Source organism: Arachis duranensis, chromosome 9 (assembly GCF_000817695.3).
Source record: "Arachis duranensis cultivar V14167 chromosome 9, aradu.V14167.gnm2.J7QH, whole genome shotgun sequence".
Lineage (NCBI taxonomy): Eukaryota > Viridiplantae > Streptophyta > Magnoliopsida > Fabales > Fabaceae > Arachis > Arachis duranensis.
The window spans coordinates 116,746,522-116,763,632 of NC_029780.3; the positions used below are offsets into that span (position 1 = coordinate 116,746,522).

General features: G+C 29.1%; 1 protein-coding gene across 2 annotated transcripts; it reads right to left on the reverse strand.

The window, feature by feature from the left end:
- Positions 1-1,327: 1,327 nt before the first annotated feature.
- Positions 1,328-8,638, reverse strand: LOC107467851 (type IV inositol polyphosphate 5-phosphatase 3). 2 transcript variants are annotated; one of them, XM_016087065.3, is made up of 10 exons: positions 8,449-8,638; positions 4,751-4,817; positions 4,535-4,682; positions 4,375-4,447; positions 4,169-4,273; positions 3,311-4,076; positions 3,028-3,212; positions 2,433-2,541; positions 2,169-2,308; positions 1,328-1,785 (listed from the first exon to the last, which is right to left on the reverse strand). In XM_016087065.3, the coding sequence occupies exons 2-10, from the start codon at positions 4,778-4,780 to the stop codon at positions 1,572-1,574; spliced, it is 1,770 nt and encodes a 589-aa protein (XP_015942551.1). In that variant the 5' UTR covers positions 4,781-4,817; positions 8,449-8,638; the 3' UTR covers positions 1,328-1,571. The 2 variants fall into 2 exon arrangements, with proteins under 2 accessions (XP_015942551.1, XP_020987204.1); XM_021131545.2 differs by having other exon boundaries at positions 4,751-4,820.
- Positions 8,639-17,111: the final 8,473 nt, after the last annotated feature.

The following is a 17,111-nucleotide window of genomic DNA, read 5'->3' on the forward strand; positions in this document are numbered from 1 at the left end:
TTATTTATATACCTAAACTTTTAAAATATTGACACCAAATAAATTTAGAAAAATATTTATAAGTGAAGAAATTTATTTTTTCTTGATATAACAATTAATTGTAGTATCACAAATAGCTTTAATTACAAATTTATTTTATGCAATTTTACAATTAGTGAATCCCAAAATTTTTAGAAAAAGCATAAACAAAATACTTGAATTTGGCAAGACATTTTTTCTTCAAATATTTGCAAAGTATTAAGAGTTTTCACATTACATTGAAATTTTGTAAATCATCCACATTGATTTTGTAATTGACCAAAACTTACAAATTTGACTTCATAGATGACATTATTTGCATTGAATGCAAGTTTTAAAGTGTTATCTTCATAAACATTTGCAAAAATATTTTTAATTGCTTATGTAAAAATTTTTATTTTAAATGAAAATTCTCTACTAGCTTATTCTCTTTTTTATCATTAAAAAATAATCATATAATATGATACTTACAAATTAAATTAATATTTTGCATGATACAAAAATAAATATGAGTTCATTTAATTATTTTAAATTTTTTTATAAAAAAATTAAAATTAATTTATAATTTAAGAGAAAAATACATAATTTTTTTTGTATATATAAACAATCAAATTAGAGATAAATAGTTAAAAAATTTTAGAAATTAAAATTTATCAATATAAAAATAATTATATATAAATAATTCAAAAGGACTATTTTGAATTTTTTAAAAAATTTTAGAAGTTATTTTGAGATTTTTTTTTAAATTTTTCGAGAACTATTTTATATTTTTTTTTGAGATTAATTTGTCCAGATCACACACATAGATACTTAGTGGTCACATATATAAGTCAACGTTTTACGTTAGCAATCATCGTTACTAACTAACAAAAGTAAATGTTAGAATTATTTTGTATATTTTAAAATCTGAAAAATTAAAACATCCAATTTTAAATATCTCTTGGGTAATTACTCTAATGTAATTTTCCCTCTTAAAAAAAAAACTTATACCAAGACCTGCTCATGCGTTACACATTTCATTTAAAACTTCTCAAATCTACCTTATACTTTATGCGATATTATCATCTTCTAAATAGCATATAACCTGTTTCACCTACATTCAAGTTTCATACTTATTTGGGTGAACTTAAAAAACAAATAAGTGGTTTTGTTTTAAAAAATTATAAAAACAATTTGATATTTAAATATCTCATTCTTCTAGACACATATACCAATGAAATGCTTTTTGTTTATTTATATAATTATACAGAAATTTTCCATAAAAGTTCTAACAATACATAACTCACTACAACAATATAGAACATATATATACATCCAATCTATGAACTAACTTTAAATCTTTTTGTAAGAGTAAGATTCATTACAAACATATCATGCAATGCAAATATTTATAAATATATTGATTTAAGAATATAAATAAATAAAATGAATAAATATAGTAGTGTGTATTTGAGAAGTTGGTATTATCATTGGACCCTGCAAATCAATATGGTGATTTTATTTATTTAAAGATAATTAATTATATTTATATACTTAATTAATGAAGTAAATAATTAAATATTCCAATTAGCTAAATTGTTGAAGACTTCTGCATTTTCAATTTCTGCATCAGTGAAAGTTAAAGCCTTCTGTAGCTTTCTTGGAGAGAAAACCTCAACCTCAGCCATGTATGTGGCAGTTACAGGCCTATGATCTGACAGTTTAATCTCTTCTCTTCTATAACTTAGCAATCTCAATCCGCTTCCGTAAGAAAGAATGCGATCGCACCTGAAATACAATTCGTTAAGATATAACTATTCATATAACTTCTTTCTATCTGTCTAAGTTTTTTGGAGTGATTTCATTATACAATAGTGAAAATTTGGTTGCAGTCAATTTCACGTTAAGTTGATAGTTGAGAGCTGTTAGATAAAAATTTAGTAAAATCAGTCAAATCATTTAACGATTCTCAAATCTTAACTTCACCTGAAGTTGACTGTACAATTAACTTCAGTTAACTTCATGTGAAGTTGATAATTGAGAGCTATTTGATGAAAATTTAGTCAAATTAATCAAATCATTTAACGGTTCTCAACTATTAACTTCACTTAAAGTTTACCTTATAAAATCATTGGAGTTGTATGTAAATGTGAAATTATTGTGAAGCATACCATGATGGTACACGTCTTCCTATCTTTGGATCCTCTCCATAATACTTATCTGAATTAGCCTCATACTTATAAGTTGGTGCGAAGTTTAACTGTCCTTCTGACCATCCTTCAAACACACCCTTCTCCATTTCTTTCGCTAGCTGCACAAGCAAACAACAAAGTTTTTAAGAGCATAATTATATATCTAACTTTATTTAATTAGGACTCTTTAATAAGTGGTAGAAAATTCATGTAACCTATTTCTATTGGTAATGATAATATTACCTGGTCTTTCTCAAATAATTTTGACCACTGTTTTTTTGAGATAAGATCTCTTGTTTTCTCATATGACAAATTGATTCGGTAATTCAGATCGCCCAACCAAATTACTCTCCTGCAAATACAAAAATTGAAATTGATCTAAGTCATTATGTTACGTTTCTTTTCATACAAAACATATAAGGCCATATAAGTAATTTCCTATATAAATATATATAAGAGAGAAAATCTCAAACTAGCAGAATTTATTATTTGAGGAAGTATAGGAAGCTAATGGAGTATCTGTACAATGCATATAATAGGGGTTTAGAGATGTTCGATTCAGTAGGATATCAGATGTTTATTATTCCTGGTATCCGGATAGTTATTATGTATAGTATGGGTGTATTGTATATGAGAAATTAGTAGTATTTTATCCTGAATGTTCATTTTTTAACTCATATTGAGTCAAATAAATAGCTCATTGTACACATTGTACAAATATTTCATTGGCTCCTTAGCGAGATTCTTATTATTTTTGGCTAGTACTTTTAGTCGATCAGTTCAATTATTTTAGTCTAATAATCCAATAACATACTTTTAACCGAAGACATAGACTTACTCATGATCAAGAATATCCATAGGAAGTTGAATATCAGAAAGTGAATGAAAATGAGTTCTGTGATGAATCTCACGCACATCAGCATTCCTTCTGAGTTCATCCCCTTCTTTCTCACCAGCAGTCAGATGTGTGCATATAAAACAAAACAATGTTTGATATATGGACATGCTGATAGATATTGAACCCTGAAAATAACACAAAATTATCTTTATTCATCTATCATTATTCTCCTATAATGATAACAATAATCATAAACCACAACAACAAATTAAACTCACTAGACCTTGTTACCAATGTATCCCATAACACCAACTCCAACTGTTGAAACCTTCAAATTCTGAATGTGTTTCCTCAGATTCCTCCGAACCCAGATGGTGATGAAGATTCCAACCATCTGTTTGCTCACTATTCTTACATAGGATGATCTTCTCTTCCTCCTCATCAATGCTTCAAGATCAATCTCACCAAGCAAACCTATGTCATCCATCATGGTGGTTGGTTTGAAAGAATCATAAGTTCTGAAAGACTTCATTGTCTTAAATGACTTGAAAGTTTTCAAAGTCTTTGATTTGTTCAACACTTTCTGTGGCTGCAGATGCATTGGTTGCTCTGGCCAACTCAATCCAATTGATGTGTCCATGTTTATGTTTTCCTCCATGGGCGAGTCTTCGTTGCGAAAACAGTTTAGCCTGTTCAGCTTTCTTGGGTAAGAAGGTATCTGGCTTTGCAAATCAGAATCAGCATTTTTGATGGATTCTTCTGTGGCAATGTCACCAACATTGTTGCCTTCTTCTTCATTGAATGGATGAACTTCTTCACCAATGTCACTGTCACTTTCCTCAAGTAGAATCTCTTCTGCTACATCCGGGATGTCGGCCGTTGGCTTGAATCTGGAGGGAGAGGGAGGATCACTGAAGGATTTCATCTTAGTTGCCGGAGGCCTAACTCTGTTAAGTGTTTCTCTGATGATGTTTTCCCATTTTGGCGCGCGCCGAGTGTCTTCAGCACCAAAGATATTGCCAGGGTTCAAAGGTACAATCTCTTGAAAACTGAAAAATCATATATAGAAAGCTCTTATTGGATCCAGAAATCTTGTAAAGATGAAATATTTAGTGACATTATATGAGAATGTATGAATTACCCAAGAACATAGATATCAGCAGGGTGGTTGATGCATAACCAATCATCAATGTCTAAATCATCAGGTGGAGCTTCTCCTCCAACATTCCATGTCCCAACACATATTCTATTACACAAATTGATCAAATCAAGTTTAATTTGCAACTACTATATGCTGTTGCATGCTAATTAATTAATTAATTAATTAAGTATAGAATGTTAATTAACCTGAGTTCTTTGTTGTTTATGTACTGAGCCCTGGAAGTTAATGACTTTTGCCTCCTTAATCTTGGAATAAAATCTGCAGCCTCATTCAGATTTGTTCTGTTCTATGAAGAAGATTGAATATTTAATAGCACAAGTGAAAAAGAAAGAAAGAAAGAAAGACCTTGATTAGTATGAGAATGAGGAGAATCAGAATCAGAATCAGAATGAGAATCAGGATCATTCTGGTCATCAGGGTCATCAGCAGTGTAATCAGTTTGATTAGTTCCCATGTTAAGCCATTTGCGCATCACCACGCTTCCCCAGAAAGCCTGCAACAAAAAATGTCACAAGCAAACAAACAAAGAAGCCATGCAAAGACAAAGAAAGAAAGAGATACCTGTGGATTGTTGGTTGACCGTTGCTTCATCACTCACTCTTGCAAGAACCAACCTTACTACTCTGATCTACTTTTAATCAATCACAAGAGGCAAAACAATGTCTTTCATTCAACTACTTAATCAACTTAGATAATTATGCTATAAATAAAAATAAGATATAATAATATAGATATACATGATGTAATTGAAAACTCTAAGTTTAGAGATTTCTGTTTTGTTCTTTCTGATTTTTATCGAATTCACTCTATCTCTTGATACAATATCCTATTATCTAATTAGAAGTTTATATAAAATATTTTATATGCTTCAAAATTAAATTATATGTGATCTAATGATATAATTATATTTGAAGGTTGTTAACTTTGAGGTGTTTGATAAAAACTTAGGAAAAAAGAATCAAACATTTAGTTTTTTTGTTTTTTCACGGTATTTTTAACTTGAATTAATCTGTCATAGATTTGAGTTTCATTTAAAGATTTGTCGTTGGCTAATAAATTGCTGCATGCACAAAACGGGATTCATATTTTCGATACTTACTTAAGTGGACGAGTGAGTTGACTATTCGACCAACATGTAGTTGTCAATGTCACGGAAAATTGTATGTTGTATTATATACCCAGAAAACAATAGGTCTCACATCACATTTGTAACTAGACGGCAATCAATTATTATGTTATATACTTTTAATTTATGTTTTATATTTCATATATAATGGATTTTTTATGTACATATATCTTGATTGGTTGTATCAACATTATGCCTCCACTAAGAAAGAGAACAAAACTTACCAAATCTTAAAATGTGAACTTTGTTATATATGATGAAGGATACGTTGTCGTGTTTCTATCTCTATTAACAATTTAACTATTTATTATCTGTCACAAATATGACTTAATGTTAATAATTTAATATGGTAAAGGATAAACCACAGCCATTCAACTGACACGCCAACTAATAATGGTCTTTTTTTTTTTTCAGGTTAATTTAATTACATGGTCTGTGTTTGGCTGTTCCTATTCTAATTATTGACCCTTTTTTATTTTGCAATACTTTTTCACTAACGTACATTGAAACCCCTTTCAACAAGTAACCAATCAAACATTTGGGAGAATAATATATGTAATTTGGCATTGCCTCACCTAATTAAGACCCCATTGATCTATTCATTTAATTGGACAAATTTAACATTCACGGATTCGTGGATGCGCCACTTGTTCTATAATAAGGGTATTGTAGTCCTATTTTTTTAAAATAATATTAATTTAGATCAATTTAAAATTTGATTTATAATTTTTTAATTAAATTAATTTATCTATTCTAATTTTAATAAAAATAATATGATTTATTAATTATATATGTTAAATTTTAATTATTAAAAAATATTTAAAAAAAAAATATTTTAAACGCCTTTATTATCTGAATGACTCTTTTTTAACAAATATTGGATATTACCATTAGGATACTAGCTACTTAACTTGACTTTAAGATATCAAAAGTCACAAAATAATGATACATCAAGAACATTTTACTGCTTAGTGCTTACCTACCTCAAATATATTATTATATTGATTAAGAACAAAATAGCATATGACATCTAAACTTATTGTCACCATTGGCTGCATTATTTATAAATGTGTAACAACCAAATTAATTAACGAGCGTAGATAGGTAGAGAATGATATGATTTGGCGCACTAAAAGCCCCATTAATTAATAGGGTCTATACGTGTAAAGGGGAAGCAGACAGGAAATTAAGGGATTGCATTCTTTAAAACGTAATTTGTTGGATAATTGACTTTAATTAAAAGCATAAAGGAAGGCCGCAACCACAAGAAATTAGACCATTCAATTATAGCACATGATGATGACAATAGTTGGTCCCCGTTTTTATGTGAAGAGTGAAGACTATAAATTATGGATAATAATAGTATAATTATAACCTCCAAAGATTAAATCAGTACAAAACGTGAATCTTAAAAACAATTTTAGAAATTTAGCCTTGAATTAAATTATAAATCTGATTTAGTGATAGATATTAATAAATGACTAATTAGTTGGTACAATAATATTTAATGTTCAAGTAATATAACAACGCTTTGATAAGAAAACTAGTTTTTCTTTAAAGACAAACAAACTCAATATATTTGGTGGAGTATATGACAATAAAAGACGCACAATAATAATTTTTTTGTCATTTTCAGCATAGTCATTAATAACATGAGTTATTATTACATCATTCTTTTAAATTACAAAACGATTTAACAATGCATTCTACCACGACTGTTGCCTTATTCTAAAAAACTAGTTATATCGAAGATAAGGATTTTTTTTTCAAATTACTATGTCTTTTATTTTAAAATAAGTATTCACTTTCATTTTATGTTTACATACATTAATTGTTTAAAAACTTTAAAAAATAAAAAAAGTCACTTATTTTAAAATAGAAAGAATATAAAAGTAGGTAGTATTGTATTTTAATTCATTATCACCAATCAAATTATAGTTATGGTTCTAAGAATAAAACAGAACTATGAGACTAACTGAAAATTAACCATTAAATCAGTCTAATTTAAAGTAGAGAAATCGATTATTAGAAGATCAATAAAAAAATTATTAAATCAATCCAATTTTTTTAATGATTAATTAGTCTTAAAACAATAAAATATAATTTAAAAAATATAAATATATTATTTTTTTATATCTAATTTCACTCTAATTAAATTTTAATTAAACTTTTAAATATTTAAAAAATATTAAAAAATTATCAAAATTTATTATTTTTATTATTACTTAACTATCAATTCAATTTTTTTAATTTAATAATCTAATAAAATATTTTATTTTATATTTTTAAATATTAATTATTAACTAATAATAAAAAATACTAAATTCTAATGGTGATATAACATTATTATTCTTAATTTAAATATTTAATCACCGATTCAATTTGTAAAACCTTTGTCTATAATTGTATACAAATACAACAATATTGTTCCATTCATTAATTATTTCCTCGAATAAGATCACAAGTTCACAACACATGTCCACATCGACTATAAAATGGAACATGTGTTTCACGGTGGTTGTTTTAACTTCAAATTAAATAATTAATTAATTAATGTGTTTACTCTTTTAGTACATTCGTTGCAATTTGCCCCGTGATTATTGGAATATTTAACAGCACATGAGTTCGTGTAAGTGTAACTTCGAACTGAATACTATTAGTCGTTGTTGGGGTAGTAATTAAGATATTGGGAAAAAAAATTGTAGATTTCTTTTCGTATTTTTTATTTTTATTTTTAATATTTCTATTTTTTAAATTCTATGAAAAAAATAAAAACAATAAAAATAATAAAATTTTATCTTTTTTATTTTTTATTTTCTTTTTTAATAAAACTCTGGAAATAAAAAACACTAAAAACAAAAATAAAAATACTATCCATCATTGTTATGTATATGTTTGATTTCAACTTGAATAATATGCATCCTATATTTTGTTCCTATGTTACTAGCTATATATAGTACTATCCATTCTTCTCTTCTTTGCTTTAATTTGCCGACACTGTGTTAGTAGAAGAATAACAGTGATGAAAGCTCGGATAGACAGATCTTAAACGAATTGAACATGCAAATTAACTAATAATAATAATCAATAATTAATCATGAAATATATAGTAAATAATAAGTAAGAAGCATACCTTTAATTTGTTGATATAATTATTATTTGATATTTCTTGTTCTTAACTATACTATTATGTGCTTCTGCTGCAACTTCATCATCAGCTTCTTCAGGCTTCAATAATTCTCCGATGAAGAAGTAAGAGATCGAGAGAACAGAGACAGTAGCAGCAGGTTTATGATGTTTATATATATGATGATCACAACAACAAGATGCTAACAAATTGCTATATAATATAAACATACATATATATAACAACATTGGTCACTATCAATTTAATGGGAAAACAGGTAATAGATATAACCTTATTGATACACGTGTCATATATCCATTCACATATCTTGTCTTAAATTATTCTTAATTAGAAACCCTCCCTATATATTGTTTTTAATTAAGCATAATATTTTTTTTTATAATAATATATATTTTTCTTAGAAAAAAGTATAAAAATAATAGTATGTATTAGTTAATATTTTTAATTCTAAAAATTCTTATTTTTCAAAAAAGTTACTGTATAAGATTTGTAATTTAGGGAGAGATAAAGTTATATATTAAGGCTAACTATATATATACATCCTAATAACCTACAAAGTACAAACTATACTAGCTTAGCTCTTACCAGATTTTACATCAATACCCTTGACAAAAGTTAAAAATTTATGATTTAAGATTTAAAATTTAATATTAATAAATTAAAATATTTTTATTAAAATTTGTTATGTTTGTTGAAAAAAATTGATTTTCTAACATTACTATTTCTAAAACATTAATTATAACTATCACTCTTCGGTCAATTTCATTCTTCGTTCACCAAAAAAATTTCGGTTATTAATAGAGAGATATATCAGTTAAAAAGAAGTATGTAGTAGTAATAATATATGGAACTAACACGGAGAGAAAATTATATCATGTAAGGTTCATGGATCACTTGATGCTATGAATATGATTTATATAGTTAACTGATTTTTTTGTTCTGGATATATATATATATATATGCATGTTTTAATAATATTATTATAGAGACAGGTTACCAAATTAAAGCTTTCATGCATTTCCACGTGAAAATTATTTTGCTGCTACTCTCTTTAAGTAAAAATTTGTCCACAATTATTTTTATGTAAAATTAATAACGATTAATTATTAGATAATATTTAATTAAATATATTAAATTATTTAATAATTTTTAATTATTATATTCGTATAAAATAATTGCATATAACTGCACGTAAATTTCCATCCATTTTTAATCTCTAATTTATTGCGATCCCACAAAACCATACAATCATCAATCAATCATGTGCAGTGCGTTGAATTTCAGTCACTCATTTAAAGAGTTTTCTCGGTACATAGATTTTATTTTTTGCTTTATTATCTGTCCCTGCATGACCATGCGAGGCAGAAGAAGGATCTTCCACCACTTCTATTTTTGTACAAAGTTTTATATCTTGATGACGGCATATATAAATAATATAAGGAATGAAGGTACAAACAAATACTTTAACGATGGTGCCAGTAATTCTCAATAAATAAATGGTAAATCGTTAAAATAAATTAAATTTATCGGGTCAATTTGATTATTAATTTGATTATTGATTTAAACAAATAGACTTTATTTTTAAAATTAAATTTATTTTAAAATTTTGAGTTAAATAGATTGAGTCCAATTAACTAAAAAATATAGACTAAACAAAAATGGTTCGTTTAATATATTTTTTATAGGATAAGATATATTTTTTATTTTTAAAATTTGTAATTTTTTTAAAAATATTCATAAAATTTATTTTTATTTAATTTTGTCTCTAACGTTTTTTATTCATTCAATTTTATTTTTAACATGTTTGATTTGTTACAAAATTATTTTTAAATATTTTTAATTTTGTCCCTAATATTTTATATTAGATAAAGACAAAATTAGAGATTTTTCAACCGAATACAAACAAATCCGAATCACAAAACATAAATAAGTAACAACAAATAGAAAATGGACAAAAAAAATGCCAATAATTGAAATTGATAGAAATATTGCACGAACAGAGGACTAGGTTGGAACACAATCGATATTTCTAGACCAAGAATAGGGATTGAAACAGAATAGTGGTTGAATCAAGATAAAGTTAAACAAAAGGCAGAAGATAAAGAGATGAAATTGGAGCAAAATTAATAGAACAACAAACAAATAAATTAAATTGGGACAAAGGGATGAAATTAGAACAACAGGGCAAGAGGGTAAGAAGGGAGAGGGTGATCAAGTAGTGCACAAGAATTCGAGAATGAGATTCGCGCGTTTGCTCTCTTTGGGTTCGTACAAAACGAGAAGACTGACTCCCGAATGTCGAAAGCGAGAGTTTTTTATTCAGATCGAGAAAGTGTTATTTATTGCTGTTGGAATACCGAATAGGTGCTATATTGACCGATTTGCAACGGAGCTTAAAAATGCTAATAAAACCGGTGGTATCCCACCAATTCACAGCAGTTTAGGAAATAGCTGGTAATTTTCTGCCTGAATTTTCTGTGTATGTTGTAGTGAGAGTTAACATCGCTAGTTTTGATACAAATAAAAAACTTAGAGACAAAATTAAATACAACTAAATGTTAAGAATATCTTTAAAGAAAATCACAAACATTAGAAACAAAACACATACTTTATCCCTTTTTTATATTTTTTTTTAAAATAGCACTTTTGACCAATACTTTTTTTTATTCTATTTGAAAATCTAATCCATCAAATAAAAAAATATTTTTCAAAAAATAAAATAAAAAAGTAAATGAGCTATAAAATTAGATTTAATTACTCAATTGGTCCTTATAGTTTCGCAAAATTTTCAATTAGGTCCCAATATTTTTTTCTTTTTAATTTGGTCCATGTGCCAATTTTTTCTTAATTAGGTTCCTTTTCACAATAATTGGTTTAATTAAATAGGGACCTAATTAAAAAGAAAATTTGGTACAGGAACCTAAATAAAAAGAAAAAAAAAGTATAGGGACCCAAACTAAAAAAATTTGGTGCAAGAACTCAATTAAAAGGAAAAAAGTATAGGCACCTAATTAAAAATTTTGCAAAACTATAGAGACGAACAGAGTAATTAAATCGTAAAATTATCGCCCGTGAATAAAGGGCACTTAAACGAATGGACCAGCCTGTTTAACCTGTGGACTTAAGCAGGCCGAATTAAACAAGTTAGACTGGTCCGTTTGACAATCTTAAAAATTGTGCATTTAAATATAATTTAATTTTAGTATACTATTAATATAAAATAATTGTGTATCTAATTATATAATGTCATTTCAAAAAAAATAACGGTCTAAATAATTATTCAAAACGATGAATATAATTAAATGATCATATAAAAGTTTTATATTATAAGTGAATTAAAATTAAACTTATTTAAATAAACAGCTAGGTATAATGTTTTTACGTACAATTAATTAATAAACTTTTAATACACTAATTTATTTAAATAGAAAATTATTTGAGAGAGAATATAAATAAAGGTTGGCTTTTTTTAGATAAAGTATAAGAAGACAACACATCCACACGTCAACATAAATAACATCTTAAAAAATTAATTTTAAAAATTAGATTTTAATTAATTAAAAATAATCACGTTTTGAATTTGAATAATTAGGATTAGGTGACGTAATCTCTTCTAAACACACTCTCATATTACGTTCTAATTTCTTCTCATCAGTCAACCCTCCGCCGATTAGACTGCTACATATCCACCTTTGCAGTGCGTCATCGTCGTTGGTGGGAGCTCTCGCACGTCCTTTCCTCCCTGTCATCCACATCGCTGTTGCATGAAAAAGTCGCGCAAGTAACACAATCACGCGCGATCCCTGTGGCGCCGCTGCTACCTCAAGTTCCCCATCTGTCGTGCCACGCAATTTAGAATCTGCACCCCACGACTTTCCATCCATTGTACACAGCCGCTGTCGGGTCTCCTATTCGTGATGCACGATCGACTATGCCACGGCGACTCCTCCACTCGCGACACGAGATCTCAGCGGCTTCATCCCGTGATGCGCCACCACAAAAAGCCACTGCGAGTCCCCCACGGTCCATGCAGCACCATCGAAGACGTCGTTGCCGACCACCCTACGACTCTTCTTCTTCTTCTAGTTTTTTTTCCTGATTTTGGATGATTATTTTAATTAGTTTTGGAATTTTTTTCTAACTTTTGGATGATTCTTTTTACTAGTTTTGGATTATTCTTTTTTCTTTGTTTTGGATTTTTTTCTTAGATTTGAATTTTTTAATAGTTTTATATGTTTCTTTTCTTATGTTGAGTTTGAAAAACTAAATATTAAATTAAGTGATGAACAAATATTATTGGGTTATTTATTTGTATGATTTTGTTGTGTTTGTGTGCAGAAAATAAATTAATTAACACAGGTCCAAGGTGCAAATAATCAAGACCTATCAATAGCAAGCCCACACATACAAACCAATTCCAATTCAGCTATAGCAACAATCTGATCCAAATTGAATGGCTGAACTATGAGGAAGAAAGAAATCAAATAGGCCAAAGAAAATATCCAAGCCCGTTCGATGAATCCACCAAAACTCAACATTCAAAAACTTGAACCCCAAGTTCAATTAATTCGAATTTCATCTTGCTTCCACTGAAAGTCAAACTCTCTTTTTTCTCTTCTCTCTCTCCTATCACATCACTCTTTAAACAAAGAAGAAAGAAAGAATAGAAAAGTTTTGGATTCTCGTACCTTATCCAAATGACAAGAAGATAACCGACACCAAGTGGATCTTTAGAAATAAATTAGGTGACGATGGTAGTGTAATTTAAAATAAGGCTAGATTAGTGGCCTAATGGTACGATCAAGAAGAGGCCATTGAATTTGATGAGTCATTTGCTCCGGTGACTAGAATGGAGGCAATAAGATTGTTGCTTGCTTATGCTGCCCACAAAGGCTTCAAACTTTTTCAAATAGATGTTAAATTTTTAAATGACTTTATTAATAGAGAAGTATACGTACCTCAACCTCCCAGTTTTGAAAACAAAAATTTTTGAAATCATATTTTTAAACTTGTAAAAGCACTTTATGGTTTGAGACAAGCTCCTAGAGTTTGGTATGAAAGGCTTAGTGCCTTCTTGTTGCAAAATAACTTTCAAAGGGTACTATAGATACTACTCTTTTCATTAAAGAATCTAATAATCATTTCTTGCTTGTCCAAGTGTATGTAGATGATATTGTGTTTGGATCGGCAAATGAAACATTGTGTGAAGAATTTGGAAAATTAATGACTAGTGAGTTTGATATGAGCATGATGGAAGAATTCACATTCTTCCTTGGTTCGCAAATTAAACAAACTCCTAGTGGTATTTTTGTATACCAAGGTAAATATGCCAATGAATTGGTGAAGAAATTCGGTTTAGAAAATTCTAAACCCATGAGTACACCAATACTTCCTAATACTAAACTTAACAAGGATGAAAATGGAAAAGATGTTGATGAGACTTGGTATAGAGGTATAATTGGATCACTTATGTATCTAACATAATCTAGGCCGAATATTGTACAAAGTGTGGGTGTGTGTTCTCGTTTTCAATCTCACCCTAAGAAATCACATCTTTCAGCTGTTGAACCGATCATTAGATACATAAAAGGCACATCTGACCTTAGTTTTTGGTATCCTAGAACTAATAATTTTTGTGTAGTTGGGTATTGTAATGCAGATTTTACGGGAGATCCTGTGGATAGAAGAAGTTCTTCAAGGATGTGTTGTTTTTTTGGGCAAATCCTAAATGTTTGGTCAAGTAAAAAGCAAGTTACTGTTGCTTTATCCACTGCTGAGGCCGAATACATTTTAGCTTCCTCATATTGTTCACAATTAATTTGGCTTAAAACTCAGCTTGCCGATTACAAACTGAAAATTAAAAGTATTCCTTTATTTTGTGATAACTTAAGTGCCATAAACATCTCTAAAAATTTCGTATTGCACTCAAGAACAAATTACATTGAGGTGAGATATCACTCTATTAGGGAACATGTGTAAAAGGAAACTATTGATATTCAATTTGTAAAATCGAAAGATCAATTAGTTGATATCTTCACAAAGTTGTTATGTGAAGATAGGTTCTATAAACTGAGAATTGCATTAGGAATAATTGATATTCAATATGTGGAGTAATTGTGCCTAATAAAATTCTAAGTATTTTTTTGTCTCACAGATTGCAGGGAAACAAAATTGAGAAAATGATGACCTCCTTTATAAGGATTGAACAAGGTCCAATAATCTTCTAAGATATGAGTTTGAAATAAAACTCAAAGGGATCTCAAGTAATTTTTCATCACCGTTGGGCCTAAGAGAGATAAGCTTTGTTTAATTAAATGGGCTTCATACTTACCTTAATCATTAAATACTTAAAATTTATTTCTCTTTTCTCTTTCTTCTCCATTTCAAGTTATATCAATTAGAAACCTTTCAAATCCTTTTTGATATGTCATTTCAAAAGTTGCATTTCTTTTGAATTTCAAACCTCTCCTTAAATACCATTTCATTAAAGAATTTTATGTTTTAAAGAGAATTTTTCTTTGTACATTAATGATGGTTTCTTAATCAAGAAAACCTCTCTCTTTTTTACTATCCCACTTTGACATTCTCTCTCCCTTCTACTCTTTCATCCCTTCTTTAATATGAGAAAGAAAATAACAACTAGAAAAAGCACTAGCTCATACATACCTCTTTGCAATCCTCCTCATTCAAAATAACCTCAATTTCATACTCACATATGTATTCACTCTCATTCATCCTCGTCTTAGTCTCATCAAAAGACAGAATTCATGGCAATAAAGACCATTCATCTTTGGGCTTCCTCAACGCATAGGGGAGCCGAATCATCTATGGATAAGGGAGGAAAAGGAAATGGCCTCATGCAAGAAGAAGACCATCCACCATCTCCTCCTCCACATTCCACACCTCATTCCACAGGACGTTCTTCTAATCGTCCTCCAAAAGCATCCAGAAGGCCAATTCTCAAGCCTACCAAGGAACCCCAAACATTGACTCCCTTGAGTACAAAACCAAATTCGATAAACATTCTCACTCTCACTATGATCCTCTCTGATTCTCTTCTTGTATGGATTATGAGTTTCACAAACAAGAGCTTTTAAAACGTTTTCTTTGCTCTACCTTTGTTGTTGACATTGAGGATTTGGCTGAAAAAGAAATTGATTTTAAGGATAACTTCACTCTGTTGAAATAAATTTTTTTTTCAAAATTTGAAAATCAGTTTATTTAAATCTAGTTAGAGAGTTCTATGCTAACTTGTTTTTCCATGAGGGAGAAATCCACTCCTATGTCAAGGGTTGTCAAATTGTTTTGAATAAGGAATCTATTAGTGAGGCTATCGGTTATGAAGATATCGATGTAAGAGCTTACATGTTTGAAAAATGGGATGACCACTTAGGTATCTCTCATCAGAATGCCTTGGCAAGCATTTGTGAAAATTTTTCACTTATGGATGGTATGATTCCCACCCATAAGGCTCTAGGACCTGTTAGAGCCCAGATCATACCAGAGAGTTATAATTTGTGATATTTTGGTGCTGTATGCAATTCTGAATCTAGCTCTCGTTTCTTTTGCTTACCTCATAATTCGACATGTGCTTGACTGTGTTCGAAGTGACAAAAATATCTCTGTCATATGACATGTTTCTAACTTGTATATTCGAATATTTCACAATTGATCTGAGTAATGAGTCAGTTGAGAACAAAGTTTCATCTCTCAAAAGTAGCAGTGCAATAAAACAAACCAAAGGCAAGGGTCCTAAGATCACTAAGGATCATGTCTTGAATAAAAGTGAAGATGAAAGCCTTCCCTCACCTTCAATGGCCGATACTTTTGACTCCTACAAGTACTTAATCTCTGGGGTTATCAAAGATGTCCTTCAAGAGTTTGTGTCTATGACCAAACAAATGGCCCAATTAAGTAAACAATCTCGGAAACTTGCCCTTCAAATTGAAAAATTCCTAATGAAATCTCATGACAGAATTAAGGTACTTTTGAAGCACCTTGATTCACTTGATAAGGATAAGGTAATGTCTGAGAAAGAGGAAGACATATTGGAAACTGAAGAAGAGAAATTTGATGCCTAGTCTTGCCCCTACTGCCATTGGGAGTTTAATATTTTGTTATTTTTGGATTTTTAACTTTGATAACTATTTTCTAGTTTTATTTAAATAATGTTTCATTCGGGATGACTGTAATAATTTTATATGTTTAACTCTGTTTATTATAAGCTTGCTTAGCTTGTTGTTTTGCTCGATTTATTGCTGTGCTTTGCTTGCAGGTTCCCTCCTTAATGACAAAAAGGGAGAGAAAATAAAATGAAAAATAAATATGGGAATGTGGCTGGCTGCCTATGGCTGTCTCTGACTATGGCTGCCTTTGATTAGCTGCCTCTGATTTAACATGTTTTTTTTGAATTTATGAAGTTTTGTGCTGACTCTATTTTGATATCTAAATTTTACGTATCTAAATTTTTAAGGAACTTGTTGAGTTGTTTGGAATAGTTTGCAAATTTCTAGTTGCTTGGAATTTTCAATTTGTTAACAAATTGTTGAAAGCACACATTGAGGGAGAGTTTGGTGATAAAAAAGGGAGTGTCTTATTGATCAAATCATCAAAGGGTAGTTTCTATTTTTAAATCTCTTTCAATACAT